This window comes from Sphaeramia orbicularis, chromosome 22 (assembly GCF_902148855.1).
Source record: "Sphaeramia orbicularis chromosome 22, fSphaOr1.1, whole genome shotgun sequence".
NCBI classification, from domain to species: Eukaryota; Metazoa; Chordata; class Actinopteri; order Kurtiformes; family Apogonidae; genus Sphaeramia; species Sphaeramia orbicularis.
The window spans coordinates 19,029,280-19,054,058 of NC_043978.1; the positions used below are offsets into that span (position 1 = coordinate 19,029,280).

At 38.3% G+C, this 24,779-nt stretch overlaps 1 protein-coding gene across 1 annotated transcript in view; it reads left to right on the top strand.

Moving 5' to 3' along the window:
* Positions 1–24,779, top strand: part of LOC115413190 (transcription factor IIIB 90 kDa subunit-like) — a 272,574-nt gene that overhangs the window by 151,714 nt on the left and 96,081 nt on the right. The window contains exons 13-16 of the mRNA XM_030125943.1: positions 14,896–14,957; positions 16,336–16,417; positions 16,577–16,632; positions 21,860–22,122. Of these exons, the coding sequence (XP_029981803.1) occupies positions 14,896–14,957; positions 16,336–16,417; positions 16,577–16,632; positions 21,860–22,122 (463 nt within the window). The remainder of the gene's footprint in view (positions 1–14,895; positions 14,958–16,335; positions 16,418–16,576; positions 16,633–21,859; positions 22,123–24,779) is intronic.

The following is a 24,779-nucleotide window of genomic DNA, read 5'->3' on the forward strand; positions in this document are numbered from 1 at the left end:
TACAGGTGTTTTTGTGTGTCCACAGGGTGATAGATGTCCCTCCTTTGTGCCTTGTGCTCCACTGTTACCCACAAATGATTAAAAACCCACCACTCGCTGCTGAAAATAGTCCCAACAATCTCCCCCTGTTGAAGGTTTGTTTTGCTACAAATTACAGGTGCCTCTTCAGGTTTTACTGTGTGTTTCTTTTGAAAATAAAACTATATTAGTGTGTCACCCCTTCAGCTGTTGGTCTTGGGCACACAACAGTGTTGTGCAAGTTACTTCCAAACTGTAATACATTACAGATTACTTGTTACAGTTATTTAAAAGTAATTTCTTACCTTACAATATTTCTGTCTCAGAATTGTAATGCGTTACATGACTCCTGTATTACTTTTGAGTTACATGGACTCTCACCATAAATGGCGCATGCTCAATAGAACCCAACCCCCCCAAATGTCAAATAATAAGCCCCCCCCCCCCGAAATACAAGAGATAGGAGAGCCTTGGGATGCATACATTTGTGTCCTTTAAGTGCACATGGATGGATAGCTCAGTAAGTAATGCTGCGGTCTACGATGTTCGAATCCCAGCAGGAACGCTTCTGAGGATGACTGTAGATAAATCCACAATCGATGAAGAATTCTGACAAGCCAAAGAAACGTTAGCTTACCTTGTCATTGCTGATCACAGGGATCATACTAATTACAGTCTACTCTCGTTAAACCGCCCGCCGTTATACCGCCATTTCCGCCTATCGCCATCCGCCAGCCCAGTTCCATGCACAAACAACACTTATACCATTGATTTCCCGACCGTTATACCGCCAGCGTGATTGCCATCGAGTACACATAAATTTTAACAATGCACTGAAACAAATGTGCCAGACGCTGATCGCGACAAGCTACGAGTAGGTCTACGGAACGGTCACCGTTCATTTATCACAGAACTCTCAGTAGGTCAGGATGTCGGGAAGAGGACGTGGGATTAAGCCAAAGCCTCAAGATGATGGGGTGTCATTTCCCGACACGGTATAATAATGCTTAAAATGTTTCCCCACTTTAAATGATCCCTTACAACATAACAGAATCAAGATTTATTTTGAAACGCAATTAGAACGGGTTAATGGAGGCAGCATAGACATCATATAGTAAAGACATGCACATTATGGACGCAACCCATTGTAACGCCATTTTCGCTATACCGCCAATTTGGCCGTGAACGGAAGTTGGCGGTATAACGAGAGTAGACTGTAGCTTCTTGAAAGCAGGGTTAGGGTTAGTAGTGATTCCTTAAGGTCTCACTTTTTTTTTTTTTTTTCACTTGACCAATTAAATTAAGGGCGAAAAGTGTGTTGTAACACAAGCGTTATTGAACATGTAGTGAGTAAAATATTATTAAAAATTGATTAGTAATGCCTTACACCACAGCAAAAAGTAATCTGTTACTCTAAGGCATTACTTTTGTGACTCGTTACTCCCAAAACTGCACACAAATGGTTAAAACCCACCATTCACTGCTGAAAGTAGTCCTAACAATCTCCCCCTGTTGGAGGTTTTTTTTACAACAAATTACAGGTGCCTTTTCAGGTTTTACTGAGTGTTTCTTTTAAAAATAAAACTATATTAGTGAGTTGTTTGTGAACGTTTCGGCCCTTTGGCTGTCGGTCTCAGGCAGACGATAAGAAAGCTCTAAAACACCTCCAGTTTTATGCTTTTAATAACTGTGCATGTGTTGCTTCTTTAGTCTTGTGTCCGACCTAGCGCCTCTCCCTCCCCCTCGCCTCCTTCTAAATCTCTTGTTCTTCCCTCGTCTTCTTCAAAAGGCCTTCACCTGTTGTCGTTTGTTCCTGCAGGGCACGTTCTCTCTGGTTCTTTGTGCTGGTCTTTTATTTCTTCCGTGGTAATAGAGAGCCTCTGCAGTGAAGCCTCTGATTCTCCGGACCACATCAGAAAGCCCCGCCGCTGCTAAGGACACTGTGATGTGTGGGAGACGACAGAGTAGGGGGGGGTATATAGGGCACTTCTGAGGCGGGAGGGGAGGGGGGTCGGGGCAGATCTGGGTCCGGTTACCTGCCTCTGAAGACGAGGAGAAAACAGGGTGATAGTTAGCAGCTCTCGGTCTTGACGCTGCTCATGGATCCTGTGTTTCTCGCTGGAATCATCTCACGGCCGGTGGTATTCAGCAGCTGAAATTGAATTTGGCGTCTTCTCAGATTGCTACTGAACAGGCTGCTGTGAGCAAATGATTCTCACCATGACGCCAGATGAAGGAGCTTAAGGAGGGAAAACACCAGCGGAACACAGTTCTCCTGACACCGGTGTAAATGCTGGATGAGATCTGAGGCCTGCGCTCGATCCAAGCTGGACGACGGCAGCTTCAGCATCCCTGAAACAGGACAAATGACACAGATAACATTAAGATTAAATTAGATGGAACTTCATTGACCCCTTAGGCAGTACCCTCAGGAAATTCAGGTTTCAATAGCAGCACAACGCCGAATGCACAGTACAAACTACTGTAGAAAAACACTCAGACAACGCAGACCTCCATCAAGGCAGATCAGTCCACCCCCCTGATCACCACCAAAATTTAATCATTGTTCCTTGTGCCAGTATCAACATTTCCTGAAAATTTCATCAAAATCCGTCCATAACTTTTTGAGTTATCTTGCTAACAGACCGACAGACAGACACTGATGAAAACATAACCTCTCATAACATAACCTATAAAAATATCGGAAAACTAGCGCGTTGACCAGCAGGGATCCACAGGTTCTAGATGTAGTAGTTTTTATTCTGTTGTGCATTTATGCATGCCGTACCGTATTTGTCCAGCACTCACTGCCATGGCAACGTCATTGTAAGGCTAATAATTATTAATTTTAATTTTACTTTTATTTAACCAGGAAGTCCCATTGAAATCAAGAATCTCTTTTGCAAGGGAGACCTGGCCAAGGTAGCAGCCATACAAAGTCCAAACAACATAAAACACATACATGATTCACAATTGACAATAAAACACAATAACAACTATTCATTATTATATTCCAAAATTACTAATATCACCCAAAATATTGGTCCTATCAACTTGCCGTTTTCACTACTGTATGTCTTGACCAAAAATACGTAAGTATGACAAACTGCAGCAGTCAGCTCCTTCCGAATTTTGTGTGAATCCCCGGACACACACACACACACACACACACACACACACACACACACACACACACACACACAGACTCCACTTGGCTTTTATAATTTAGATAGTAATACAAAAACTAAATTAAAGTAGTGGAAAAAAACAATCAATTGCACATTGGAACGTACTAGTAAAAAAACAACACAACAGCTAAATAACAGAGTAGTAATAATAAAATAGTCATAATAATGATAAATGACTATTATGTTAACCTTGTGAGTTCATTTTTAACTTTTTTTTTTTTTTTAATTTTATGATTCTATTGGTTCGTCTTCATGTTGACCTGATGGTTTTAGAAATATTCAACCAATGAAATGTGTTGAAAGTGGCTTATGACTACATCTCTTAACTCCATTTATTTATTTAGAATATATATCATTTTTCCAGTTTCCTAAAAAATTAACGTTTTGAAGAGGTTTCCACCAAACAGTGATGATATATAATTTAATTCACAGGATAAAAGTTGTTATGAAGTGCTAACAGGTGCATGTTGATCAGAACCCCCTCAGATCAAACATATTCTACAGCCTGTATTGAATTATAATTAGTTTTGTTCAGAGACATGACCTTGTTAAACCATTTTTTAACAGTAACCTTGTTAGATCAAGACAGCTGCAACTTTTGGAGCCAGACGGTTGTTCTCTAGTGACTGTGAAAGCAGTGCATGATGGGAAACACCTGACTCTCTGCTGATCAAACACCAGATTGACTGACTTTTAACCAGAGACATGTCTTTGTTTGTCTGTTATTTAAGAAGATTTAGATATGAGTCTGATGGGGTTTCAGTCTCAGAGTTTATTTCCAAAAAAAAAGAAAAAAAAAAAGAACAGAATCAGAGTATTTTGTGAGATCCTTTATCTTGAATCATAGTTTTATCCCCGTGTCATTGCCGATCACAGGGATCTTGCTAACTGGCTTCTGAACTTTCATGTGGCCAATGGACTGTCTTCTGCCGTCTTCACCCATTGGCTGAACACTAACAGGAAATAGACCTTTACAGATGTGTTTTGATTCCTTAAGGCAGGGGTCTTAAACATGCCAAAACCGGCCCGCCAAAATGTCCAATCTGGCCCACGGGATGAATTTACAAAGTGCAAAAATTACACTGAAGATATTAACAATCAAGGGTGTCGAACTCATTTTAGTTCTGGTTCCACATACAGACCAATATTATCTGGAGTAAAATAATAGCATTATAACCTATAAATAATGTCAACTACATTTTTTAGGTTCTAGGTTCAACTGGACTAGTTTTGCTCTTTTGAAGTAAAACTAGTCCAATTGAACCTCGAAGAACTACCAAGAAGAACAATGACCTGGGCAAATGAGAAATTGAATGAGAAATTGTTCTTATTTTAGTTCCAAACTCCAAATTTTTACCAATATTCTGCCTTTTATGACATATTCGTGTAACATTGCGTGTAAGGCACATGTATAAATGATAAATTGATTCACAATATTGTTAAAACTGCACTTATTTTTCTTACAAATTTCTGTTTTTTCAGATTATTCACATGTCTTTTGTTAAAGGATAGTTTGTAAATGTAAATATTTTCATAATTTAAAGTTTTTTGTTGCACTAAAACAAAGACAAAAAGTTGTCGTTATTTATAGGTTATGATACTTTTACTATAGTGGTTCGGCCCACTTAAGATCCAATTTGGCTGAATACGGCCCCTGGAAGAAATGAGTTTGACAGCCCTGCCTTAAGGTCTCACAGTCTTTTTTGTTTTTTTTCTTGTTTTATTTGAGCAATTCAGTTATGGGCAAAAAGCGTGTTGTAAAGCAAGTGCTACTGAACATGTACCGAGTAAAATATTACTGAAAATTGATTAGTAATGCCTTACACTACTGCATTACAGCAAAAAAAGTAATCTGTTACTGTTGTTGGAGCCAAAATACTTGTTTATTTATTCCTCTTTTTTGTTTTGACTTTAATTTAATAATTGTGGGTGTAACTGTGATGATGACCACATGTGCAGTTCATCATGGGTGTTGGTATGGGTGTTGCAAGGTTACATATACCTGCCGTGTGTGTGAGGACAGCCCCGAACAATTTTCTGACCGCGAGCCACAGCTTAAATTAAGTTGGTCGGCATTTTCAGTGTTTTTTATGTTAAGGAGCCTCTTTAGTTTATTTATAGAGAGTATATAGAACAACGATTGGGACCTAAAATGAACATTTGGACTTAATATTTGGCAATAAATGAATTCCAATCCAATCCAACTTTATTTATAAAGCACTCTAAAACAATCACAAAGGACCGAAGTGCTGTACAGAAGACTAAAAGCACAATAAAAATTAATAAAAGCATCTAAAATAAATCAGTAAAAATTGGCATATCCAAAGAGAAAGAAAACCGTCCGGACATTCATTCAAGCATGCGTCAAAAAATACAACAGGTTGAACCCTTCCACACCAAAGTAGTAGCTAAAGGTAAAGTAAACTACAACTGTAATGCATTACTTTTGTAACATGTTACTCCCAACACTGTTCCTCATACAGAAATGTAGATGTTTGCAGGAGATCCTGTTTTTTTTTTTTTTTTTTTGTCTTTTTCTGTTATTGACATGCAGGCCGGGCTGAGCCGCTGCCAAATCACCTCCAGCTCTGTTTTCAGTCTGGACGGGAGGAGGAAGAAACCGGGTTCTCACTGTGTACAAGGTTACCAGGGAGGTGATTTCCGTTTCCCTGGTGGATTTGAAAGTTTTGCTCATGCTTCTGCAACTCCTGGCTACTTTTACTTTTCTAATCAGATGATGTAATCCAGCAGTTCTCATTCAGAGCACTTATCCTCCAGACTTCCACTGATGAAGGACAGACAAGTGTTCAGAATGAGCTGTTTTATGTTAATAGAATAAATATCTCCTTTTAGTTAAATCCAACATCTAGACTAAAATAGAGGTGAATTCTGTCCTTTTAAAGATGTGTCACGACTTGGACTCAGTGCATAGTTGTGCAGTCTTCCAAAAATTGTAGCCTACTAAAGACGATGATTGTTGATTTTCCGGTCAAGCTGTAAATTCACATTACATTGATTTGCAATCCAGTGTGTAAGATTTAGCAGCATATACTTGCAGATATCGAAGATAATATCACTGATCATGTTTTTATTAGTACATAATCACAGAAAAATGATGAGGATAATTGTGTTTTTATCAACTTGAATGAGGTTGTGTGGGTTTTCTGACATATTTCTGTATAATCTCAGAACCAGCGTCCCTTTTATAGAAGAGGAAGCCAGTGTTAAGAGGCATTAGAGTCCTGTACTATATCAGAATGTGACCAGAGTTGGTATGTTATTACCTAAAACCCCTGGAAAAGATCAAATAAACTGCCTTAGCTTCACCGCTTCATGTTAATACATATCTGATGCTGGATGTTTAAGGCTGGTTTTACTTTTATAGCAGTGGTTCCCAACGTTTTTTGGCTTGTGACCCCATTTTAACATCACAAATTTCCGGCGACCCCAGACATTCAAAACGGAGACTTTTTTTGTGCTAAGATTCACTTGTTTTTGATCATGTAATAGTTTGCCATGCTATGTTTCAAATAAATAAACATTAATTTTAGATGGCATTTAGTCTATATAATGTATATTAATATGGACGGGAGCAGAAAAACCAGGTGTAGATTACTGCACAAAGTGAGAATTTGATTTTCCTTGGTCAGGATATGTACAGTCAGTCCAGGTTGGATTTACAAGGCTGACAATTAATACTGAACAAACAAGAACTCAAACTATGAATTATGAAAGAGCTGCAGCATCTGAAACTGACCACAATGAACATTTGACAGATAAACAGAACCACAGTGCTTCAGTTTCAGCTTCAGTTTGTCATGTCTTTTATGGATTGTGATTGTCTCTGTCAACTCACCCCATATTTTTTATTAGTAAGGTTTTATTTTATCAATTACTAGAAATTTCAGGCAACCCTATTTGAATTCCAGGTGACCCCAGGTGGGGTCCCGACCCTAAGGTTGAAAAACACTGCTTTATATGCTTTGAAAACTTAAGCGTGTATATCATGAAAAACGTCCAACACACTATTTATTGTGTTTACTAGTTCGTCTTCCACACCGGGTCGTGGTTATGGTCAAATCGATCTGTATTCAGATCGTATAAAATCCAGTAACACCCTCAAGTCAGGATTAAGTCAACATGTTTGCGAGTTTTCCGCACTGACCTCTGGCTACAAAAACCAGGGTGAAAACACTTACTATCAGTCATCATCACTTCACGCTCGATTGCAAACCAGCGTGAACAGGCATTGGTAGGTGGTAGCAGGACGTACAGGCGACTGTATGAGGACAGTCTGGAGCTCATCACAGTGTTAAATCAGGATGAAAGACATTACAGACAGACAAACAGCACCAGAGGTTGACTACATGTTATTTATTTTTTTAATTTAACCTTTATTTAACCAGGAAATATCCCATTGAGATTAAGAACCTCTTTTACCTCTTTGGCCAAGATAGGCATCAGCAAATACAACACACAGGTACAGGATCAAACAGTTAAAACAAATACAGCCTCGGAAAAAATTATTAGACCATCAAAGGTCATCAAAAACAATGGTTATGCAATCAAGTACTTACTCCTGTGTGTATCATGTGACAAAAACAGAAAAGAAAACATGGAATGCCTAAGAGCACTGTTTTTGTCAGTACAGTGCCATAGATATTGATGTAAGAACTGAGGTGATTTTAGTTATTATCAAGAAAACCATGGAAAATGGATAGATATCAGCTCTGAAATTAAACTCTTATGATCTATTTTTACTGTCATCATTATATTTGTCCAAATAAGTGTACCTTTAGTTGTACCAGGCATTAAAATGAACAAGAAATTGAAGGGGTGGTCAAATAATTTTTCCGCAACTGTATATCAAACACATTCGACAATACACTGACAATAGTAAAAATAACATTTACAAGCAGGTTAAGAAAACAAGAGCAAGCCCCCCCAATTATAACCCCAATTCAGGATCACCATGTCCACCTGACACATATTCGGATTCAGTTAGTCACTATTACAGAGTCGATGAATTGCTTTTTACCAGTGATATTTGTACATGATACTGACTCAAACCTCCATGAAAGTTTGTACATCTGTATTTTCACGATTACAGGCATTACCCAACCTGAAACTGTCTTAATTTGTGTTTATGTATTGATAACTTAACAAACGTAAAAGTAATTTTGGTCCTCACTGGAAGAACTATTCAGAACCTGGTTAAAGCCTGTCGACGGTAAATGTATAGCTATATAAAACTATATATAAAACTGTATCTGCAGTTGGACATGGGTATTAAATTTGTTTAAAGTGGCATTAAAAAGCATTAAATTAGACTTGCTGATACCTGGAGAAACCCTGATTTAAAATAAATCATGCATTCAGAACACTCACCACAGACACGTCAGGGGTTAAAGGGTTAAACTGAACAAACAGGCACATGTGAAGTAAAGTGAAAAATGATCAAATACTGATACCAGTGAAAATGTTGAGTTAAAGGACATGTATATATATATTTCTATAAAATAATGTTCCCGTTGCGGCTCTGAACTCCCTTTCCTTGTGTGTTTTCTTCTCAAAATGGAGCCTGTTTTCCTGTGTTTTGTTGTGACACGGTGCAGGAGTGTGGAAAATTGAACACTGATATCCACTTTTCTAAAACAGACCTTCAAAGAGAAGTGAAAAATGTTCTTGGTATATTTACTGTCTTTGATATTTCTTTTTTTTTTTTTTTACTCTTCTTTTTTTCAACAAAGACTTTTTTCTTGTCACCGTTTCACTGTTGGAGGAGAAATGTGTTCATCATTGAGGCGAGTAAACATTAAGCGAACACAAAAAGACCCAAATTTAACCGTTCTGTCAAACTTCTGACAGGATTAAAGGTGCTGGAGGTGGTTTATTTCTTTACGATTCACCAAAAAACCACCAAAAATGTCTGAACTTCTCATCTTCCGACTTCCTTGAGCTTCACTCCGATGCGAAACTCTGAGCCTCAGGTTTCAGATTCCTCTACACACCAGCCAAGAACAATTTTCTGGGTTTGATCAAATTAGCCAGTGTAGATATATCAAAGCAGCGGCTGAATAATAAGTCGGTAATTACCCCCCCTCCTCCCGTCTGCGGGGTCGAACCGGCGTTATCAGCCCTGAGTCTCACTGCCTCTGTGCTTCCCGGAGCCGCCGATCTCTCGCCGGGCTTGTCTCTGTCTTATCTCGCCCTCACACTTCACGCTGAGGAAGTTCTTGGAGGGCTGGGTCCTGCAGATAGCGGCTGACCTGTCTCTTCCCTCTGGAGCGCCTGCTTTTTTTAAAGGAAGCCGCCAACACATCTCAAATGGCCGACTAGATCCTCCACCCCGTTTGAAGAGATTATCACGTCTGGTTTGTAGGGTCACAATCTGAAAAGTAAGGATGCAGTTCATTATCCGTCAATCTGCATCATCTGCCCTCCTCTACAGTCAGTGTTTTTAAAGGTCGTGAGAATAAAACGCTGTTAGTTGAAGAATAATTTGACTTTAATGTAGTCCTCATTATTGTTGTTTGTTTTAAGTAGCTCTCATTTTGTTGCATCCATCACTTTTACTTCACTCAAAATGTAGCGCCGGCGAGATTGCAGTTAAAGGGTTAAATCGTCACCTCCGCCAGGAGGTATTGTGATCACTTTGCTTTGTGTGTTTGCATGCGTGCGGGTTTGTTTGTTTGTTTGTTGGCAAGATAACTCAAAAAGTTATGGATGGATTTTCATGAAATTTTCAGGAAATGTTGATACTGGCACAAGGAAGAAATGATTAAATTTTGGTGGTGATTGGGGGGGGCAGGTCTGTCTAGGTGGAGGTCTGCGCTCTCTGAGTACTTCTCTTGTTTACTTTTTGCCTACTAATTTAGTTTTCTTTGCTAACTGTTAATTTTGATTGTTTACTTTTTTGTTTATTTAATATTTAGAATATTTTTTGATTTTCATGGTTATTGCTTTCATTCTTTAGTATTTAGCACCTTTTGTTTTGTTTGTTACCTCCGCCAGGAGGTATTGTGATCACTTTGCTTTGTGTGTTTGTTTGCGTGTTTGCTTGTTTGTTAGCAATTTTACGGGAAAACTATTATAACCATCTTTACCAAATTTTACCCACAGATAGGCCTAGGCCCTGGGACCAACCCATTAAATTTTGGGCCAAGTAGGCCAAAGTTCAAGGCCACAGCAAGGTCACAAAATCTCAAATTTTCCTATCTCTCATCATTGAGCAATTTTCAAAAATTCATTAAAAAAAATCAAAACAACTCTGATTAGCTGCCAATGTGATACACCCATAGCTTATAACAACATCTTGTATCTGGCACAAAATTGTCCACATCCACTGTGGAATGTGGACTCTGTGGACATTTCAATTTAACACTGAAAATCCCATTTACGACACTTTTTTTTTTTTTATTATAACTCAACAAATATTGATTAGAATTTAATATAATTTGACATACACATGACTGGTACCAAGCTTCAACTTTTTCTGCTGTATGGAACAACCTTGAAACTGTTTAATTTCAAAAGAAATAGTTGATCCACACATGCACACCGTTAAGGGTGCTTGGCGAAGGTTTGTGTTCTCTGAACACTTGTTATCTTTGCTTCCAAAACACCTCAGAGATGGTGTTTACTTAATTTCTCTCAACATTTATTCATTTATTTTTGTTTTGTTTTACCCATGACTATGATTTTTACATGTTCTACCATCACTAACCATCTACTTTCTTCACATCTCACTTGAGAAGAACATGACATCCTGCAGCTGTAGCCATGATGTGTCCTAATATTTTTGTCCATATAGTTTATAAACATCAATTTTTGTCATTATTGTTTTGTATCCCAGACCCCTGTTAGAAAAGAAACACCTGAATTCAACGTGTCCCAATACTTTTGTCCATATAGTGTTTGTTTTTGTTCATCAGATGAGTGTAGTGCACTGTGCAGCTACTCAGGACTCTGCTCACTTTATATCCACGGGCAATTCTGTCGAAATAATTAAATTTGCAGGTGACAAAACCAGTGAAGGCTTCATCTGCGACAATGATGGAAAACCCGGGAGCTCATTACTGACTTATGATGCATTCAGAATCTTAAAACTCCCATAGAAATAAACACAGACCCTGTCATCACGCGTGACTCCTGTAAATTTCCCCCTAATGCTCATTAGCAACAACCTGAAGTGGAAAACTAACTCTGAACACATCACTGGAAAAACTCTTCAGGAGCTCGAAATACACTGGAACAAGCTCTGAGTTTCCTCCACCCAGTTTTTATTGAGTTCATCATCACATTGTCTGTTTCAGGAAGGACTGGGCAGCACGATGGGGGTTGATTTTGGTCATTTTAAGGGAATTTGTGCCTCAGTCATGGATTGTAGATAAATGTCATGTAAAGTTTTGGTTATGGCAGAGGCGTTATTTTATGACCTCCACCAAGGAGGCTATGTTTTCATGGGGGTTTGTCTGTTAGCAAGATAACTCAAAAAGTTATGGATGGATTTGGGTGAAATTTTTAGGAAATGTTGATACTGGCACAAGGAATAAATGATTAAATTTTGGTGGTGATCGGTGGGAAAAGCATCTTGTTTCAGCTTTCACCTCCTATTACCTAGTTTTCCTTTTGCTACATCTTTTTGCGTCTTTTATCTTGTTTGATTTTTACATCATTTTCATCCCATTGCATTTTTCATTGATTTTATGTCACTACCGCTTTAACATTTTCATCTTGTTTCATCTTTTGGGTGTTGTTCTCCTGTTGTGTTGGCTTTAATATGTCGTATATTGTGCCATTTTTTTATCTTGTTGCATTGTTTTTTTTCTTATTTTGAATGTTTGGTTCCATCTTTTTCTCTTGTTTTTTTATTATTTTATGGTTATTCCATCTCTTTCCCCTCCTCTTTCACATAGGTCACCATTTCTCAACTCTTATAGAGATATTTTAATTATGATTAGGACTTTTTATATCATCTTTTTCTTCTATATTTTTGGTGCCCGACTAAAAATGACTCCGTAACCATAAGTTTGGGAAAGTCAGACCTAATCTATGTATGCATTGCCATGTTCATTACTCATTTCATCTTTAATTCATGTGTTGTACCATGAGTTATACAAAAACCAGCATGTTAAACCCTGCTCATCATTAGGTTAATAAACATATTTTTCATACAGGGTTCCAACGGGGTCTTAAAAAGTCTTGAATTTACAAATCTGCATTTAATCCCTTAAAAACGTCTTTAAAAGGTATTAAATTTGATATGGTAGGTCTTTAGTTATGTTGCCAAAAACTGCCATAAATGTGTCTGTTAAATTAAATGTCCACGCTGCAAAGAAAGTAACATTAGTCTACTCAGTTCCAACTCAACAATTTATATTGAAATTAGGAACCAATTATCGCTAACTTTGGAGCCCCTGGTAAGAAATGACTCAGAACAGTTGGAATCAAGGCATTGGAGTATATAAATACACTTTCCTAAATTGTAGGAGTCACAAATTTTTGCCAGTATGGCTGTGAAATAGGCATTCAATTCTGTTCTAAGTAGTCTTAAAAAGTCTTAAAGGAGTGATATTTGGCTTTTTTTAAATGGAATTATGTATTTTAAAACATTTCCCTGTGGTCTACATAACTGTAAATGCTCTGCTTGGTTCTGAATTCTTCATTAATTCAACTCCACAGGTCCATCTTCAACAATATTTCTGAGTAATGACACCAGAAAGGTCGTTTTGAGCGCTGGCCCTTTAAATGCACATGAGGCACTTCAAACCCCGCCCCCTCCAGGTTGTTGACCGCACTCTGTCTCGTTCAACCACTTGTGTTTGTTAATACAACAACAACTGAACATTTTAGGTAATCGGCTCGAAGTTTGGACATATTTTCAGTTTGGACTACAACCACTGCTTGATACCCAATTATGTCGTACTCGGAGAAGTGTTTGTCAGAAGTCTTGACATTATATGTGCAAATTTTGTGACGTATCTAGTTATAGACGTAACAAATTATTACCTCTGCCAAGGAGGTTATGTTTTTGCCGGTGTTGGTTTGTTTGTCTGTCTGTCTATGTGCAAGATAACTCAAAAAGTTATGGACAGATTTGGATGAAAATTTCAGGAAAATGTTGATACTGGCCCAAGGAACACATGATTAAATTTTGTTGGTGATCGTGGCGGGGGGGGGGACTGGTCTGCCTTGGCGGAGGTCTGCGCTCTCCAAGTGCTTTTCTAGTTATAATTTTTTTTCTCTTTTTTCATGTATTTTTTTTTTCAATTGGTTTTAAGTTATACATTTACATAAACATGTGCATAGACATAAGGAACCACACAGACGCAATACAAAAAAAAAAAAAATTATACAACAAACCTACAGACCTATTAAACAGAAAAAAAGAGAAAGAAAGAAAACACAACAACTTAAAACAACAACAACAAAATGAAAAATATTATGAACTCCTCTTTCCAAAGACGTAACAAATTAAGCAGGAATTAAAATAGGTTGTAGAAATCCACCCGATTTTTGCCGGAATGAATATAAAGATAGCTTTGCAGCACCCGGAGGGTTCATATTCAAACTTTATGAACTGTTACGGTCGAAATACACAAATAAATGAACCAAAGACTAATACTAAGTGGGTTTAGCAAAATATGACCCCTTTAAATGTAGAAACCTATAGGAACAGTGTTATAGTATAGTCGTCTAAAGCACTAGAAATGTCGTAGAGGTGCCTAAGATTAGAAATGAACATCTGAATCTGAAAAAAAGTCAACTTTCCTCCCTCTCTGATGAGGCGGGAAAGCAGCTCACGGACTTGGTCGTGTCGCGTTTGAAGTCACGGCGCCGTCAGGAGTTTGGCCTCTGTGAAGGTGTCAAAGGCAGAAAGCTGACAGAAGTTAAACGACTCCTATAAACCTGCTGCTCGGCACCTCTTTAAACTGTTTCTTTCCATCTGCGTGGCTTTGATTGACTGTGTGATGTGTGTGCAGCTGCAGAGGAGGTGCACTTTATTACAAAACTGCTAATCAAGGTGGAAGATCTGTGGAGCCAAAGCTGTGGTGTTTCCATTGATGCTTTTCTTCTACTGTCAAACGTCAGGCCCTCGCTCCCGCCTTTCAAGCACCTTTTGTTTCGCTTATCAGAGACAATCAGATTGTTTTGAACCTCTCGCTTCCTAAATTGAACTGTGTGCACACCCAGGGACTTCAGCTGCATTCAGATGTCTGTTGTTTCACTCGTACAATCAGCTTCATCGCAAACAGACACTGGAGGGAAAAAAAAAAAGAAAAAAAAGCAGGAACGGGTCTGAGCCAGGCCTCGGAATCGACGCAGCATAAAAAATGCAAATTGCAGTTTCAGCACAGCCCTGTTGGAAAATAAAGCACGCTGCAATCTAGAAAGCGTATCGTAATTGAAAAGAAAGTGCGTTAAGGTAGAGCGGCTGAAACACCAGTTAAGCCTATTAGCGTCTTATCAGGAGTCCCAGTGCGTTTTATTTGCTGATTAACCCGCGATGGAGGATGTTCGCAGCATTTCCACGGCGACGGGATGCAGCAGGACGTCGGAGGTGTTTTCTGGGCCAGATGCTGCTTCCTGTCCCCCCCACCCCACCCCACCCCCGTGGGACTGCCATGAAAATGTGCATTACAGCAGATTTTTGAGTGTTTGTGTGTTCTGTGTTTTTTCGTGACAGATGGTGCTGCTGATGGAGGAGAGCTGGACCTGAGCGGGATAGATGACCAGGAGATAGAGCTGGTACGTACCTGCCCAAACTAAAACAGAAAGTCATCACCAAGGGAAGGTCTTGGAAGAAGCCCAGGGGGAACTTGAAATTGTTTTTTGAAAATTACATTCAAAAAGTCATCATGTACTGAACACAAAATGAGAATTAAAGCTGAAATATAAAACACAGTAAATACATTCATAAAATAAAAGTCATCTAGTTTAAGCTTTGATAACCTTTTAAGAACATTTGTATTTTATATTGTTCACATTTAGTTTGAGTAATTAACTCATTATTTATTAAGTTGTTATTATATTAATAGTTAATGAAAGGTTCATTTATTAATTAATGACCAATTTTAATATATATATATTAGAACTTTTGTCTAATCATAATTCACCATCGTGTGTTGCCGGGTAGAAAAAAATCTGCCTTGATGGCTTTGGAATCAACCATGCAGCAACGAATCTTCAAATAAATAAAATGTAATAAACTAGAAAAGCACTCGGAGAGCGCAGACCTCAGCAAAGGCAGATCAGTCCCCCCCGATCACCACCAAAATTTAATCATTTGTTCCTTGTGCCAGTATCAACATTTCCTGAAAATTTCATCCAAATCCTTCCATAACTTTTTGAGTTATCTTGCTAACAAACAAATAAACAAACAAAAAGGTAATGAATAATAACAATAATAATAATAATAATAATAATAATAATAATAATAATGAATGTAATTATTGTTATTCATTTATTATATTTTATTTATTTGAAGATTCAATGCTGCATGGTTGATTCTGAAGGCATCAAGGCAGATTTATTTTACCTGGCAACAGATGATGGTGAATTATGATTGGACAAAAGTTCTAACATACAAATCCACTACCGGAAGCAGCGACCTGGAGAAAAGATATCAAATAAACCATGGAACATTTTCCTTCAATATTGAAAATTTTGATAAATTGTGAAAAAGATAAGTTTGCAAATGTATTTATAAGCTATTATATATATGACAATATAATATTTTTAGATCCAGTTAATTTTTTATTCAGCCACGTTGTCCCAATACCGAGTTACGTTAACTGTGGCAGGATTTTACAGAGCACTGGACATTTTTGCATGCTTATATATATCCTTGGAGTAGTAAACAGTGTGTCTTCTGTGCACTGTTCATCAAAAACATAATAGTGTTGACATGTTCACACTGTCCATGCTGAAGAACAGAATGTTTTATGGCTTTAGAAACAGGCTTTAGGTTTGTGTGGGAGAACAATAACCTTAACAAAACCTGCAGAATGCTGGAGAAGGTCAGATTGCAATATGATCACAACCCAGCGAGCCACAATAGTCGTGTTTATTAGAAATACACCTGTCTGATTTGTTCTTTTCTCTAACTCATCCTTCCCTCCTGCAGTATCTGCTGAGTGACAGAGAAATCCAAATAAAGACGGCGCTGTGGATGGCAGAAAACTCAGACTACCTCAAAGAACAGAAAGGTATTTTCAGGATGCTGTGTGTTTGTTGTGTCCTAAAGTGTACCTTTAGTATTTCATCAGCTCAGATAACCTCTTCAGCTGGATGCAGCGGTTCAGTTTGAGGTGATACTGTTATCAAAGGGTGTTACATGCTCTCATGGTTTCTCTTTGTGCTTTCAGAAAAAGAGGCAAAGATAGCAAAAGAGAAGGAGCTGGGAATCTACAAGGAAAAGAAGGTAACAGCAGACCATGATAGAACTGATACTGGGTCTGACTTTGAACTACATGTTTGTAGTAATACCTCAAAATCAGCAGTGTTATGTTTATATAGATGTAAAACCAAAAAGCAGCAAAGTCACAAACAGCTTTGCACATGTACTGACGACAGACTCCTACACAAAACCAACGAATCATTAAATGTCAGCAATAGCTCTGTTTTTGAGGAAACTCCAATAACTTCTTCCATTAGTCCACAGGTGTCAAACATATGGCACATGGGCCAAAACCGGCCCAACAAAGGGTCCAGTGCAGGACGCCTTTTTACTAAACCTGCTGGAGTAGGTGAATATTTAAGTGCTTTTGCATTAGCCCTGGTGCTTACGTACAAAAATGATGTTCCTAATGGGTGAATAAAGTTATTCAAAAATGAATTTAATTATTTAAAAAACTCGCACTGACAAAATCTGTCTATGAGATAAAGTATTTAGAATAGAATAGAATAGAATAGATCTTTGTCACTGGCCATCCATCCATCCATCCATCCATCTTTACTTCTTTCCATCCATCCATCCATCCATCCATCCATCCATCCATCCATCCATCTTTACTTCTTTCCAGCCATCCATCTTTCCTTCCTTCTTTACTTCTTTCCATCCATCCATCCATCCATCCATCCGTCCATCCATCCATCTTTCCTTCCTTCCTTCTGTACTTCTTTCTTTCCATCCATCCATCCATCCATCCATCCATCCATCCATCCATCCATCTTTACTTCTTTCCATCCATCCATCCATCCATCCATCCATCCATCCATCCATCCATCCATCCATCTTTCCTTCCTTCCTTCCTTCTGTACTTCTTTCCATCCATCCATCCATCCATCCATCTTTCCTTCCTTCCATCTGTACTTCTTTCCATCCATCCATCCATCCATCCATCCATCCATCCATCCATCCATAGTTCAACATACAAAAACAACACATTGACCATACAATTACACACAACACCACAAAAAAATGTACTTTGGGCAGATTGATGGTATTTACTCATTCCATTACATGTACATTGGTAATGGCACTGGTATGCTGGATGATGTTCTACTGCTCAGTGGTACTGTATCTTCACATCACCTGAGTGAACTAACGCACGAACATTGGATTGTATCGTTGGCACCAAGTGACTCAGCACATTGGTGAAACATTCATCATGTAACCCACTGGGCCTCATTCACAAACACTTTCTGCACATAAATCTCTGCTTAAACGCTGCACATGAACTTCGGTGCATAAATCAGGTATTCATCTTCATCCCTGAATTTGTCGATCTAATGTGAACAAATGTACAACGACCATGTGTACGTACAGCGGATGAAGGCCCCAGGAATAGAAAAGCACTCATTTAACGGCTAAAACTGCAGTCATTAAAAAGGCTTGAGACAGCATTTACAACTGTTAGTGAAAGTTTTGGTTTTAATTGTTTTTATTGACTTGGCCTTTAATGATCAGCTTCTCCCTCCAGATTCGGAAGCCTTTTAAATACTCTGGCTTGCCTGAAATACTCCGTTTGGGTGGATCTTTTTGTCGAGGAACAGCAATGTCAGGATTTTATCATTCTCCTTCCTTCTGTTATCTATTTTACTGCTTTGAAAGTTCCCCTCCAAGTTCCAGCTGCACCCTGAAAATGGCAACTTTAGACAAACACACACTCTTTTTTTTAATGATCTTTTTTGTTTTTTAGTGATTTAGTCATTTTAATACCACAATGTCCTTCCTAAAGCATCAAAACAACTTCACTCACGGCATTGTTTTGCAAATGCACTGTCGCAGAATCCTGTGTTCAAGGCATCAAACAACCCAGACAACTTTAAACCTTTTCCAGAATGATACTGGAGAGTGCCAGACCTGTCGATGGTATCTGAACAGAGCAAACAAAGTGTGGATACTGTATGCTTTTGCTTTAGGCTGCACTTCTTTTACAACCAGTTCACCTCTGTCCCCATGATGCACCTTTAACCCTTTAACAACTGCAATCTTGCCGGCGCTACATCTTGCTCTTCACAACATTGAAATGACTAACTCCTGAACCATTTCCGCTGTCCACAAAATCCAAATGGCATCGGAGAGGTGAGGTCCTGAGCTTTCCGACACTATATAACACTTTACAGCAGCAATGTGGGACTCTGTTAGAAGTAGAAAGGAACCGTTTCAGAGACTTCCACACAAGCTAAGAAAATGCCTGGAAATAACAAAAAATCTGATGTCATAATATGGATACTGAATGTTCAAGACTGAAAAGCATGTTTTAGGAGACGTAAAATAGTTGAAAGTTTATTTTTGAAATCTCAAAAAGTTTTGTTATGGACATTTACAGTTGTTTATGTACGCTAAGCCTAGGGTTAACCCTAACCCTAACTTGGCCTGTCCTCAGTGCCATTTTCAGGCCTAAACAAGTTGAATTTACATTGAAAGGCAGGAACAGCTGCCATGGGTAAAGAAATGAAATTGGCATGGTGGCCAAAGTGTTAATGCTGTAGCCTGGCAATTCTGTGGAAAACAAGATGGACACCCATTGTCCCCTCCCATGACCTTTGACTGGATTTAAATCCCACCGCTACTTTGCGCAAACCAGTTTTAACTTGGATTGCGCAATTTGCCCCTGCTCACTCATGCATAAAAACCTGGGTCTGTAAATATGGACAAATATCCACCAATCCCCTACCTACTGACGTCCATAAAAGAAAATTCCAAAAATTATCAAATGTGGAACTGGGGGTAATTTTTCAAAATGGATAGTTTTTTTTTGATACACCCTGTATAATTAAGAATCTTATAATTTAACAAAGTAACATAAGAATAGAGCTTAGTAGAATAACAAAATATAGTCTATATCCTGTATGTATGTGCATATATAGAGAAATATGGGCTTGGCCATATGTTGTTTTGTCCTGAGTCTGATTCACTCACATACAAATGGTGGTAAAGTGCATTTTGGCAGCTGCAAACGTGTCATAAATCACATGTTAATGTTGTGTGTGTGCACAAAACGGAGCATTTCTACATAACTATTAGTGTAGAGGTGCCATGTCCGGGCGATGTGTGTGAATGGGTAACTCCGAACAGACTCAGACTGTGTATCCTAGACTTTTCTTGAAGTTCATTTATGACACATGCAGAATAAATGAGTCCAGTGACACTGGTTCCCTTCTAAATAGTCATTTTAGCACCAGGTGTAACATCTGTGAAGAGAGACCTAATAAGACATACTCATCCAATGAACAGCAGCAAACTCTGACATATGAGAACATAAAGGAACTCAACAGGGGACACATAAATGCAACCAAACAGAGCATCATTTTCCTTTAAATCATTAGAAATAAGGCCGAATGTGAGGATTTATATCGTTAAAATTGAGATTTAACTCGCCATGTTCGTTGTATGAAAGGGGTTTAAAAGTTAGTGTTTTCCCTGAGGCGAAACTGATCTGTAGTCAGTGCTTTAATCTGGCAAAAAGCGTAAATCCACATGTGTAAATAATTGGACTTTGGCCGGAGAGAGTTGACTAAGAGGACCTCTGGTGAGTTTAGTTAAAAACCCCTCGACTAGAAAGACAACTTAATGTTAAAGTGTGAATAAAACTAATAGTTTTCACACAGACAGAGCAACATCGACAGTATAACATGATATTATCCTGTTAAAATCCACAAAGCAAAGCCTGAAGGCAGTAGGAAACTCTGAAACGGTTGTATTTTTACCAACTGAATCCTGTTCAAATACACAAAACACATAAATTATGATACTACACTTCATTTTTATTGTGTCTAAGCCAACTGTAGTGACTCAAAGTAGACATATTTACCTCTTTACTGTTACATTAACCCAGTGTTTTTTAACCTTGGGGTCATAACCCTTCGTGGGGTCGCCTGAAATTTCTAGTAATTGATTAAAATAATAATAATAAAATATTTTTTAATGATTCAATATGTATTTCATTATAATAAAAACACCACACGTTTAACCCTCAACATCGAGTTCATATAAAATGCAGGATATAATATCGGAGAGAGCATATCTTAATTGACCCGATCATGTGACCGCATGCGTTACGATGCTTCAACCTGCCCGGACACAGTTGTAGTCCAAAAAACTGGATCGAACAAAGGTTGCCAGAAATTTGTGACGTTAAAATGGGGTCAAGAGCCGAAAAAGGCTGGGAAACACTGCCTTAACCCATAAAGACCCACAAAGCCAGTGACCAAAAGCACCTACTCATTAATGTTTAATACCTGTTGATCCACTAATCCTTTCAATCCATGTAAATAATTGGTGTAAAATACAGTTTGTCATCTTTTCATGGTCATCAGATATGACCCATTTGGACGTTCAGAGGCTCTGTAGTGAACGTGCAAACACTGTCATCTTCTACAACATTGATTCACCAGTAAAACCCAAGGAGTTGGATCAATGACGATGGTTCTTGAGGCTTGTTTTTATGTTCAGTTATTACTGAAAAAGTCACATTTTCTTCAGTTTTCTCCATTTTTATATAATAACCTTTGAAGCTGTGTTGAGTTTTCATGAACATCTACATGATCAGTGAATTAAATATGGGGAAAAGTCCATTATTTACATTGAATAATGCAAAATACTGAGGATAATATTGTAATAAAAAGTGATAAATCACTTAAGAAAGGTTAAAAAGAGAGAAAAATCCATCCATGTAGGAGCTGCCATAAAAGTTGCACTTGGTTTTTATGGGTTAAACTGCATCTGTGCAATGTTTTACTTTTTAACTCACCGTGGCTGTTGTATGAAAGTTGGTGTTTTCCGTGAGGTGAAACTGATCTGGAGTCAGCATGAGGTCAAGGTGAACGTGAAATAAGTGAGACTGATAACCCCAATCTATGGTTCTAATTGAGATAAATGGACGAGTACAGAAATGTGTTGGGCTGCAGAAATGTTCCTCTGCTGGTGTGAGATGATTTAAAGTCAGCATTCGAGGGCAGATCTTTCCCATTTGGGCTGGAGATAGAAGACACAATACTTCCCGATAACATTTGACCTTCATGTGAGGAGTGAAAGTGGAAGAGTTAGCGTGGCAATGAGGTCTTTTGTCACAGAGAGAGGTTGTATCTGCTACCTTTTTACAGTCGTCATAGTCTTTTAGTTGACTTTAAAAGTGGTTTATGTGGACTTTCTTAGTCCGATCACTTTAAAAAGACCCTTCCTGTCTGTGTTTTCTTCACAGCCCAGAGGACCCTCGAAGAAACGTCCTCCGATCCGAGCGAACACGGCTGACGAGGCCATCGAGAAGATGCTGGAGCAGAAAAAGATCTCCTCCAAAATCAACTACGACGTCCTGAAGGATCTGAACGTCAAACCCGGGGCCAGTCCAGCCCATAAGGCTGAACCCAAGGAGGAGCCCACCTCCGCCAAGCTCCCCGGACGACACCGCAAACCTGCACTGAAGACGCTCAACCTCAGCACGCCGCTAAGCACTCTGGGAAAAAGGTCAGTGGACTACAGGATAATGGTGTTGAGGAGATGTTCTCTGTTTTTAACCTGCCAGATGATTTTCCTTAGTTGTAATACGAGAGTAAAAGCTCATTAGAGGTTTGATGTTGGACAAAAAACATCAAAGAACCCACATAAGTGTCTTAAAATACTGAAGAAGACAGAGGAGACTAGAACAGGGGTGAGCAGCTGGGGGATTTGGTCCTCTAACCGCAGACATATTTACCTCTTTGCTGTTACATTAAACTGGATCTGTGCAGTGTTTTACTTTCAGATGACTGTGTGAAGGTAATTTCAGCTACATGACAAACCAAGCAGGTGTGTTTCCAACTGATCACACATCAGCTCTTCCCATTCTGGAAGTGTATTTTGTGTTTTTGTTTCATTCAAGCAAAGCGCAGCCCTGTCGGTAAATGATTCTTTCTGCCACTCAGTGAATGTAACTGCAGTTACTTCTGTCTTCTCTTGCACCATGTGGACACTGTTTGTTATCCAAATACTGGTGAGTGTCAGTGTGGTACTCAGCTTGAATGAATGAATGAATGGTTTATTTTTGGTTTGTACAGTAATCACCACACACAGCACAACAACCACAACAAACACAAAAATAGGACCAATGGCCCTGTAGCTTACCGGCCAAATTAAAAGCTTTGGGAAATGTATCCAGATGCCATTTATTCTCACCCAGTTCTGTGTATTTATTATATTACAGAAATAGCCCAAGCTCAAAGCATGGACAGTTGGGATTTATTCTTTGATAGACCTGGCTTTGTTGAAACAAGTGTTTCACACATATTGTTCTGGAAACAATGTGCATGCAATAATGGCTTGATTGACTTACCATAGGTCAACTTTGGTCATAAATTGTAGTGAAATGTGTTGGCAATATATATGTCAAAGTGTGTAACCATCAAATAACAATGGAAGGACTTTAAGGATCTGTATGCAGCAAAGGGCGCCTGAATGCCTTTGGAATGAAAATATGGTATTTCAAGACGGGTCATCTATCATGGTATTTGGGGGAGCTGTGTGGTCCAGAGGATTAGGTGATGGACAGACATACCAGAGGCTATTATTGCATCGATCCACTTCCTATCTCTTATAATGGGGAAATTATTAAAAGTCGCACCAAATCCAGAATCAGATCTAGATCCAAATAATTTCACTAACTTTTGTTGACATCATCATAAAGAAGCTGTATACCAAGTTTGAAGTCAATCGGAATTGTAGTTTCAGAGAAGAACACGATTGAAAGTTTTGTAATGGACGACAGACGATGACGACAACACCGGACGCCGCATGATGACAATAGCTTACGGCCTATCGGCCGGTAAGCTAATAATCTAAAAAAAAACCAAAAAAGGAATTGGCCAGAAGCAGAAACTTATTTTTTACATTAATTTAAATGTGTACATTATTGAGCATTGTCATTATAACAACAGAATCAATAACAAAACAAAACACATCTACCATCTCCACTTAATATTCCTGAATGATCTTCAACTTAAGGCATTTTTTAAACTTTAACAGAGAAGTGAAAAACTTAAATTCATCATCAGGTCCATCCCATAATTTCACACCCACAACCCAAATACATCTGGATTTCACATTTGTCCTCACTTTCATACATTCAGAAATATAAAGACCTCTTAAATTATAGTTACTCTCTCTTAATTTAAAAAACACTCTTGAATGGTATTTGGAACAATATTATTTTTGACTTTATAAATCACCTCTAATATTTTAATATGTACACAATGTCCAGCAATTTCAAAGTATTATGTTGAATAAATAAATCATTTGTTGCTTCAAAATATCCTACTTTAGTAATTATTCTAATAGCTCTTTTTTGTAATTTTACTTATGTATCTATACTAGTGTTTCCTGCATTCCCCAATATTTCTGCACAGTATGTTAAGTCAAACATGTGGCTCCAAAGGTTCCAATCTGGCCCGTGGGATGAATTTGTGAAGTGCAAAACTTAGACTGAAGATACCAACAGTCAAGGGTGTTGAACTCGTTTTAGTTCAGGGGCCACATTCAGCCCAGTGTGATCTTAAGTAAAACAAGTGGTACCAGGCACAACAAACCCCGCCCCTAGCACATATTGTAGCTTATTTTGGCATCGATCCAGCTGATGTCATCATGTCTATGTGTGTAGTGATGTCAGCATAGACGTAGACAGCAGAGACAAATTTTGCCCATTATAAGTAAATGGGGAAAAAAAAGATTTTAAGAATTCATAAAAAATTAGAGCTTTGACCTACTTTTCCCAAAATGTAATCACATCTATTCTGGGTCACTAGCAATCTATAAACCCAATTAGGTGGGTGGGGGGCGGGGTAATAAAAGCATGATAACCTATAAATAATGACTCCAAATTTTCTTCTTGGTTTAATGTGGAAAAAAACTATATTGTATTATGCGTATAAGGACAAATCCAAATTATTCTCTTTGTGTTAGTGCAAAAAACCCATTTAATTATTACAAAATATTTACATTAACAAACTATCCTTAAACAATAAAATATGAATAACCTGAACAAATATGAGCAACCTGAAATTAAGTGCAATTTTAACAACATAATGCCTGTTTCTCAATGTTTTGTGCCTTTGTAGATGAAGTTGAGCCATAATATTGTTAAAATGTAACTT